The 9,952-nt window shown below is 31.3% G+C and overlaps 3 protein-coding genes across 3 annotated transcripts; 1 reads left to right on the forward strand and 2 right to left on the reverse strand.

Annotated features, from left to right (window-relative positions):
* Nucleotides 1-911: 911 nt before the first annotated feature.
* Nucleotides 912-4,229, reverse strand: Arl6IP1 (ADP-ribosylation factor-like 6 interacting protein 1). Its single transcript, XM_011068763.2, has 5 exons — nucleotides 3,879-4,229; nucleotides 3,588-3,721; nucleotides 2,518-2,755; nucleotides 2,205-2,289; nucleotides 912-2,125 (listed from the first exon to the last, which is right to left on the reverse strand). Exons 1-5 carry the CDS (start codon nucleotides 3,903-3,905, stop codon nucleotides 2,025-2,027), a joined length of 585 nt encoding a protein of 194 aa, XP_011067065.1. The 5' UTR covers nucleotides 3,906-4,229; the 3' UTR covers nucleotides 912-2,024.
* A 107-nt stretch (nucleotides 4,230-4,336) lies between these two features.
* Nucleotides 4,337-6,554, forward strand: LOC105153738 (ubiquitin-conjugating enzyme E2 S). Its single transcript, XM_011068764.2, has 5 exons — nucleotides 4,337-4,477; nucleotides 4,677-4,818; nucleotides 5,558-5,748; nucleotides 5,826-5,954; nucleotides 6,043-6,554. The coding sequence occupies exons 1-5, from the start codon at nucleotides 4,454-4,456 to the stop codon at nucleotides 6,193-6,195; spliced, it is 639 nt and encodes a 212-aa protein (XP_011067066.1). The 5' UTR covers nucleotides 4,337-4,453; the 3' UTR covers nucleotides 6,196-6,554.
* A 243-nt stretch (nucleotides 6,555-6,797) lies between these two features.
* Ref1 (RNA and export factor binding protein 1) lies at nucleotides 6,798-9,952 on the reverse strand. Its single transcript, XM_011068765.2, has 5 exons — nucleotides 9,555-9,952; nucleotides 8,797-8,934; nucleotides 8,200-8,347; nucleotides 7,871-8,008; nucleotides 6,798-7,686 (listed from the first exon to the last, which is right to left on the reverse strand). The coding sequence occupies exons 1-5, from the start codon at nucleotides 9,771-9,773 to the stop codon at nucleotides 7,571-7,573; spliced, it is 759 nt and encodes a 252-aa protein (XP_011067067.1). The 5' UTR covers nucleotides 9,774-9,952; the 3' UTR covers nucleotides 6,798-7,570.

Raw genomic sequence — 9,952 nt, forward strand, 5'->3', positions numbered from 1 at the left:
TCGTAGTCAACTGTTAACAGAATCAGTGTTACCAACATTAATTTAGTTATACATGGCGGCGAATACTCTTATTTTATTATATTATTTTGGCATTTATTCTTATTTTATTATAGGAATTCTATATCTTTATAGTCTCATCCAGTTATATAATAAATGACTTCTATAGATATTCATGTATATTTTTTAGTCATCTTTAATGCCCGTATTCATAATCAGGCCTTATATTCAAGGTTTCCTTAAATTTATTTTCAGATGCTCTATGAATTATTTTCCTGTGTGTGTAAAAGCCATTAAATACTTTCATCATGAAGTCCTTTGGAAAATGGCTATCAAAAAAATCTTTCATTAATGTCCATTAGATTGAAAAACCTCATTATACCTCCACTCACCTCTGCACACGCGACATTCAATGAGTGTACGGCTTTACCGATCTCATTCTAAAGGTATACTGTTATTGGATATCGCGTGTCGCGCGCGATTAACATCGCGCCGAAGCCATAAGCCTTTTATTTTATAGTTTATACAAATTAGAAAGAACTGCCATCACAATGTCGTCTACATCTCTATATACCTACAATAAAACAGCATTTGCACTCCAATAGTTTCAAAAACTGGCTTCCAAATCTACAATGACCGGCAAAAATGCACCTCGTCCTCCCGTGTTGACTTTCATTAGCCTTTAATTTCTTTATTGTTGTTATTTTAAAGATTGAGAATCCTTACAAATTATTTTGTTTCTTTTTAAAATATGAATTTAAAGAACGACAAAGCAAATAAAATTTTTTAGAATCTCTTTGGAAGTTTGCTTGCGATTCGTTTAAGAAATATTGATTATAGAATTACAGGAATACAAAGTAGGTCTGAAATGATAAATTAATAAACAAATTATCACCTAATAAGATCAACAAACATTTCGAGTAATAATGATCATCTTTAATTTTGTTATAACACAAAAATTGTCGCTAATTTTAAATCTGATATTATTTAACATCCATCTAAAAAGATTCTACTTACAAAGCAATATATTTTAACAGATACATTTTATCCTACAGATAAGAAACGGTAATATTAAAAAGCTGTGTACACAATTTTTAAGTAAAACAGTTTAAACTAAGATTGGACGAACAATTTTATTAATTCTTGAAAGTGACGAAATAGTATGATAGGCTTATGATTATAAATATTATAATTAATTGAGACTTATTAGGTAACATACAAAATCACATTAACAAATACGATATTAAATATTATGCTTCTTGATAAAGTATAATTATATCTTTTTCCTTAGCGGACTATACATTACATTATATTGATCTTTTTTATATTAGAATTGGGATTTAATTCCACATTTAATGATTTTATTGTCGACATCTATTGTCCCTTTCTTGCCGCTTGTATCTTATTGTTAACAACGCGTCATCGGACATTTGAAAATAAGGCCCATGCCACGTGACGTTCATCTCATTTTCTCAGGGGCCTCTACATACTATAAAATGTTATAATAATAATAATATTATTACTAATATAATATTATTACTAATATAATATTTTAATAATTTTATAATATTTTACTTAAATCCAAAAGATACAAAAATAATTCAATTATTAATTTAAAAAGAAGTTTAAATAGCTCGATACTACTCAAAGAGATTAACACAATTCCATCATATTTATAATACGAATATTTCTGAGATGAAACATCATGACGTCTTGATAATAGACGTTTAACAATTAGCTTAATTGCTAATTGTAAGATACTTATGACAAAAGAGAGACAGTAGGCATCAACAACGAAATCAAAATATGTAACTAAATCTCAGTTGTTAAAATTTGTATCGACAGAAGCGAAGACCTTTTGACTACTCTTCTTAAACTAACGCGTAATATACACGCGCATTAATTGAATATACATCTAAAATCGTGTATCATATCATAGTATGAAGAAATTTATATTAAGAGAGCATGGATTAAAAGTATGTAAAACGACAAGTTTCGGTGGGCACGAGATACATACAAAATAACGATTATGATAGATGACGACGAACTAAATGATCATATACATATTTCACAGCCCAGCGCGCTCGTCCTTTATGTCTGAATCCTGGCATGAGAAGAACCACAATCACTAAAAAATAAATCAGATAAATCATTAAAAGTAGTACAGGTACAAACCAATAAAGAAAATAATAGTAGAAATTTGTTACCTATGATGTAAAGCAGAAGCAAATTATTGACAGTGTTACCGATCCAGGCGAAAAGAATGAGAAAGAGGATCGTTGCACTGTAATACTGCAATAAAAATAAAAAAAAATGTTACACATAATTTTTTACTTTTAAAATGTGGAAATAAAATATGAAATGTTCATATCAAAAATCCTTTGCATATAAAACATTCCATAAATATTCTAACAGATATCCAGTAAAATAATCTCTTATAAAAAGATATTTATCTGATTTATCTTTCATGAAAAAAATAATAAACTTTTAATTTTTGATATATACTTATAATTTACTTACAATATTGGGACGATCGTGTCGAATTTTCGAAATAGACATCCATGCTCTTTGCAATTGCAATATAGTGGTAGAAAGATTTTGACAAATCTCAATTAATTTCTTCTCCTTCTGTCCAGTCCAACTTTGTGCGTTGCATAATACCGAAGTCAAAATCGGCACAAGATAATCAACAAGAGCAAATACTAATAGACATACAGATATCATCGTCAGAAGAGCTGGTTCTAGAGTCCATATAGCACTGCAATAAGAGAAACATTAGTAATTTTATACATACACTTCCAATAAGTTTACATCCCACAGTATTCAAAAAAGCTATCAAATGTTTAAATCTTACTTCTTTTTGACCAAATCAAAAGTAATCTTTTTTAAAACAAATATATTAAGCGTGAATGTACTCTATTAAAATAAATATATCAAGCGTGAATGTATTCTATTGATGTTTTTTATATATAACATACATCTTAATAATTTATATATAGATCACATTAAAATTGTAAATATTTAAAGCTTATTTAAACCTATTCAAACATTAAAATTATTTAAAAAATTAATCACAAGATAATATGCCATCTGCTTTTTTTTAATTATTGATGACTAGAAACTTCTTGTAGATGTTCAAAAATTTTTAGAAGAAATGAATCTGAAATTGAACAAAAAATTAGCAGTAGAAAAACATTTAGTGATATAATTTATATATTATATTATTATTATCAAATTTTTAAATATAATTTCATAATTTAATTGTAACCTTTAAATACAATTAAATTAATGTTATAATTAAAAAAAGCATTTCAGATTAATAATAATAAATTTTGTGTAAGTATCCAGACATAGGTACACGTCCAATTATTCGAACCTTTTATCTTACATAAAGTTTGTTTTCATTGCTTAAAAGCTTCAAAAGTTTACATACATGAAACAAAATAAACTTGAAATACTTGAATAGTGAAAAGAGAGGAAGCAAAGCTACTAAATACATAAAAAGTGTACATAATGCAAACAAATCTACATACACACAAACACATACAAATTAAAAACAATTTTCATTTTTATGAGATTGGTTCATTTACCAGAATATCACTGTTACAATCCCGACAATTAATCCAGGATGCCAGCTGCGTTCCCACAAGAGAATAGAATTTAAAGGCAGGATTATCTCCCGCCAGCATTCCATCTTTCGCTTCAATTGCTTCATATGTTTTTCCTATGATAATATCGCATTATCAGTTAACGAGATCGTGTCTCGCTCTGTCATTGATTTTTTACCAGGCTACAGAAGCGCGTGTCGTTTCACAAAAACGTGTTTCTTAGATGGTTTCAAGTCACCAATTCACAATTCGACAGAATCGAGTCGTACTCACCTTTTCGACCGTCCCGTCGTCCGTCATCGCGCAGAGATTTGTGATAAATGCGGCGTTTTAATTCGCTTTATAGCGACGGGGATCTGGAGGGGAAGATGTACGACACGCGTAAAAGTCAATCAACAGCAACACAGAAGATGGTCTCGTTCCACTGGTGGTTCCGTACTCCGTATTTATCCACTACGTATCGTCATCCTGAGCCACAGTCCGCAGTCACGACGAAAAATAGCCTAGAATCAGCTGAATCGTTCGCGCTTCAAGTTAAAAAAAAACATGCACAAATCAAGCCGGAGGACAGGTCGTACAACGGCGGTGGCGTTGGCGGTGACGGTGGCGGCGGCGACGACGGCGCAATGATCGGTTGATCGGCGAGGGGGAAGAAGGATCGACTTCTGGTATCGAGAGTACCCTGGCACGCGATTGGCTGTCAGTTCAAAATGTTGGTTATTGCAGGCAATGCCGTGCTGATGTTGTGACGTTAAGTGTTTTCCTACGCCGTGCGCCGGGAAGCTGAGAGAATCGCGTAGCCTGCGCGCGAGGCCTGAGCGAAATCACGCTCCGAATTTACGGCGATTATGGCTGCTGCCGCCGTGAGCTCCGTGAGTAATAATAATCTTCCGCTGGTCAGCTATCGCGGAAACGTACAATTCGACATTCGTTCGTCGCGATGCTCCGTCGTCGCGGCCACTAACCGCCACCGCGACCGTATATAGCGAGAATCGCTTTCTTGTTTACATTCTGCGAATTTCAATCGTCCTCGCTAAAACATGTGTGAGATTAATACGTGCATTTTTGCAGAATGTGGAAAATCTGTCGCCACAAATCATCCGCCGGGTAACCAAGGAGATGACAAAGCTGGCCGCGCAAACACCTGAAGGTATTCGTGTCATTTTGAACGAGGCCGATGTCACCGACATACAAGCCGTCATCGAAGGCCCAGGTAACATTGGTTGTCTCATTTAACCTCCTCGCTTCCTTGCTCTTTTGGCCTCGTTGACAAAACTGATTATTTTCAAGCAAAGCATACTTTTATTGACTATACATTACCTAACCTAATCTGATCGTCGTCCTAACCCTATAACACCTTTTATCTCGGCTGATATCCGTGTATGTCACTCGTCTATGTCGAGAGCGTACAATTTTTCTCGTATGAGTTTTTAACCTTGATTGTTAACATCAATAGCGTCATCGCGTTTTACAAGTACAATGTGATGATTAGAATAAAATAGAAATAGAGAAATTAGAAATATTTCCTAAAATGTATATCACTTTTATGCAAAACAATAATATGGTAAAGGTTTAATGCTTATTTTCACCAATATCAATTTACTTTAATCTCGGTTTAACTTGCTCTTTATATTTTTCTAGTTCTAAAGATTAGAAAAAGATGAAAAGTAAGTTGAAGTTGAGATTAAAGTTAATCTACATTGATAAGAAACAAGTGAAAATGTACCGCTTTTTATTCTATTATGTTCATAAAACATATCATTTAACAACACTCCAACAAAATATAATAAAAATATAATAAAAATAACTGCTTGAATAAATAAGAATTTTTCAATGATCTATGTTCGTTAAATTCGATTACAGAATTAGTATGACAAAAAATTCAATGATAATAGTCAAGGTTTAAAAATAATAATATAGCATATTAATATCTATATATTTCTTTCTAATAGCGGGGACTCCATATGCCAATGGTTTCTTTAGAGTGAAATTAGTTCTTGGAAAAGACTTTCCACAGGGACCGCCAAAGGCTTACTTTCTTACAAAAATTTTTCACCCTAATGTAGCAAAAAATGGCGAAATATGTGTCAACACTTTAAAAAAGGATTGGAAACCAGATCTTGGGATACAACATATATTATTAGTAAGTGATCACTAAAGCACAATGTGTTGTAAATGCTTGCTTATGTATTCTTATGTTTCTTTTTTTATATTTTTTAGACTGTAAAATGTCTACTAATAGTGCCAAATCCAGAATCTGCTTTGAATGAGGAAGCTGGCAAATTGCTTTTAGAAAGTCATGACGAATATTCAGAGCGAGCAAAAATGATGACTGAGATACATGCACAAGTAATGTCTTATTTCGACAAATGAGTTTGTTTTTCACAATTTCATCATTATAATAATTTTTATTTTTATGAAACTTTTATTTCTTCAGGGAGGTGGAAAGGGAAGCAAGGCAGGCCTGGAAAGTTGTGCCTCTTCGGACACTGGAGGACCTCTTCCAAAAAAACATGCAAGTGATAAGAAATTAACAGCGGAAAAGAAAAAAATGTTAAAAGATAAGAAGAGGACACTGAAGAGACTATAAAAAAAAATTAATATTATTTCTTCTGTCTTTTGTAATTTAAAATACTAGTATGATAATGTTGCCTCGTATTGTATACAATTATTATTGCATAGTAAAATTTTATTATCTAAACTTGACTGATCTTATTATTAAGTATGTAGAGAATTTAATATGTCTAGATACATTAAAAATAAGAAAAAGATAATAGAAACAAAAATTGATCTCCCACCTTCCCTAGAAGATTAGTATTCTGTAGTAATCTGTACAATCATAGCCTGAATTAGAAATCTGTTCTATACTATCTATTAGCAAATATTTTTACATATGTACAGAATAATATACTTGTGATTACTTAAGTAAAATAAAGAAAATGTCTCCTATGTGTATAGTATTTTTTTATTTAATTTTGATAAATATATATCCCTAATGATTGCATATCTCTTTCTCTGTACATATACCTCCTTTCCTTCTACCACCTTGTACATTTTAATATATCTGTATTTTTTTAACACATTTCACAATATATTTTTAGATATTTTATAAAGAAAAAAGATACAGGATCAAATATGGGGTAAAAGGACTAAAATTATTAGGAATTTTTCTTTTTCGATGGATAATAAAAGTTTTCTTTTAAAAATATTTTATTAAAAGAGAATCTGGTGATAGTTTTTCTTCAGTCTTGCGCCACTTAGTTTGACTGCTATTTGTACGCTGCTTGATCAAAAATGTATACATGGTCTTACATATCCATCACTGTGCACTAAATATCGTCAATATTCGACTAGTTAACAGTATGTCACAGCCTTAATCCACTATTAATTATATACTACACATATATAGATATAATGCTTATGTTTAAGCTAAAGAGATTCCGGACACATAATTACATAAAAGTGTTGACGTTTATGCATTCTAAGATTCCTAAGTAAAGTATCCTAAAGATGGATTTTGTAATCAATTTCTGATATTTGACATAGCATTTGGAATAATCAGATTGTGAGGGCTAGAAGCACATTCCGTACTTTGATAAACAACAACTTTTCGAGATGTATCTCATTGTATTTTTCATCTGGTGAGCACACACGCACGGTAGTACATACAAATTCATACAGTCTTTACAATTCATGTAAGTATGTTCTTTCTTAATTTTCTTGCATCACTATATTATGAAAAAAATCTATGAACTTCTACAATGTTCGCAAAGATTTTGTAAAATTTGCTGTGCCAATTTTTGAAAGAATCGTCAAAAATAAAAACTAAGTTGATTTTTGTATAACTTTACTAAATTCGTATAGGATTAGATTTATAACTGTATATTTCATGAAAGAAATAGCAACAATGTGTATTGTGTTAGTCACATTGAACAAAATTTGAATGTAGCAATTTTATAACGTTGTTACTTGACTTCCTTCACATAAGCTTCCAATTCTGCATCTAATTCTTCGGCTGTAGGTGTCTTTGTCGTTTGTCGAGTGCCTCCTCTCCCTCCACGTCGACCTCCACTTCCACGACCTTAAATTCCATAAAATTATATTTTATAGGAACTAATAAAAAATTGTTAAATACTTTTATATAACACAATTACAACTCGTAGAAAAAATATATAACTGTGTATTCGATACTATCAATTTTATTATTTTTTAATTTGCATAAATTAATTTAGAATAATATATATTAAATTGCATTAATGAGTTACCTCTAATAGATCCTGTGCCGCGATTTCCCCTAAAACGTGCTTGAGGTCTTTGTGTATAATTAACACCGCTAAGTCTCGGGCCACGAACAGAAGTGATTGGTAATTCAGAAGTAGCTACTTGTATATTCATTTCACGTCCTATCAACATAATTATATATTGGAATGATAGATGCAAAATATCTGTATATGCAAATCATAATCCACAAATTTTTTAGCACAAGCTTTCTGAACAATAGATTAACAAATAATACTACCTAAATATAAGCAAAATTCTATAATTGAAAAAATATATACAATATAAATAAATACAATTAAATATAAATACATACCATCTAATGGAACTCCATGATACTGTTTCATTGCTTTAATAGCATCTGCCCGTCTTTCAAATATGACATCAGCAGAGCCTAGAGATCGACCTGATCTATCATAATGTACTGCTGCTGATTTTAAAGGTCCAAATTCACTGAATAATTCCTAAAAGATATCATTATAATTACTTTTCTATAGAACTTTTCTTTATAAGTGTTTTTTTTTAAAACTAAATCTATAAAAAATTTAACATATTGAGGGTTATATAATCAAAAATATTTATCTCCATTTTTGAGAATTCGTATGTTGATATATCTAGTAGGTTATGTATTTTTATATTTAGTACCATTATAACAGTTTATCAATATAAATTAAATTTGTTTTATCTATATTGCCAATTGTTTAATTTTATAATTAAAACTAACTTAATCAGGACTAAATATTTTTATTATTGGATATATTACTACTTACAAATGTTATTATAAGAGATCCTTATACAGATAATTAAAAATTCAAAAAGGAAAATGAATTCATGGAGTATAATTTAATATCAAATTATGTGATGCTCAACATGTTCAATATTGTTAAAAAATTATTTTACAATATTCTAATACCTGTATGTCTGAATCTGATACACCAAAATCAAGATTTGATACCAAAAGTTTGGTCGTTCCTGCACTGCCTATTGCACCACGACCAACTTTTTTTACACCATCAAACATATCATGTTTCCAAGCACTGTTTACATCTCCCTGTATAACAAAATATAAATTAATGTGTTGGAAAAGTATTACATTCTTTATCAAATAATAAAACCTTTTTTTTTACTATTTCTTTTTTTGGTTTTTTGTCATTTCCTCAATTAACAATATAATATTTTATTGTTCTATCGAACTAGACCTACTGAAAAAAGCTTTTATTCATTATATTATATAAGTAATTAACGCAGACTACATACATCTCACAGATGAAATCTCATTTAACTATACCATTATATATTTTCTTATCGAAAATCATAACATAAAAAAAATTTTATCAACTCAATATTTAATTTATTAATTTATTGAAAATAAAAACATAAACGAGTAGGAAATATAATAAATATATAAACAATAAACAAAAAACGAAATAAAGACAAATAAAATATTTCCACCTGATAGCCGTTTACATCGTTTTTTTTTTTTTTTTAAATAAATGATCGTATATAAGTAAGTACTTCAGAGTTATACTCTATGCTCCAACGTTCAGTCTCAAATACATACATACACACACGCGCGCGCGCGCGCGTGTGCACAGAGATATGTATAAATGAACAAGTATAGTGCCCTATTAAAGAATTCAATAGTTGTAAAATTTAACCCTCGTAACTTACCCTCGTATACGGTAAAGAGCTGCGTGCAATTCCACCGCGATTACGTCCTCGCATGACGCCACCGCTGGCTCTCTGTACCCTACGTGCTCCTCGACGAGGTGAACTCCCAGCGCCTCTGCCGCGTCTACCGCTTGCTCCGCCGCCGCCGCGCGCCCTAGACCCTTTGGTCTGTTTGATAATATCGTCTAGACTCATTTCAATCTTATCTACCATCTTCATTTGTGCGACTTGTGATGAAACGTAACTGCTATGTAAGAAAAACACCGACGTAAAAGAACCTGACAATCTCTCTCACTGTCGCTTCTTCTCGCGATGATGGCGGTAGAACCAGGTAGTCTCGGAGACAAACCCCCGACGCAGCACAACCGCAGAGCAATCTGGGTATTTTGGGTAGTGCT

Source organism: Acromyrmex echinatior, chromosome 4 (assembly GCF_024713525.1).
Source record: "Acromyrmex echinatior isolate Ae372 chromosome 4, ASM2471352v2, whole genome shotgun sequence".
Classification (NCBI taxonomy): Eukaryota; Metazoa; Arthropoda; class Insecta; order Hymenoptera; family Formicidae; genus Acromyrmex; species Acromyrmex echinatior.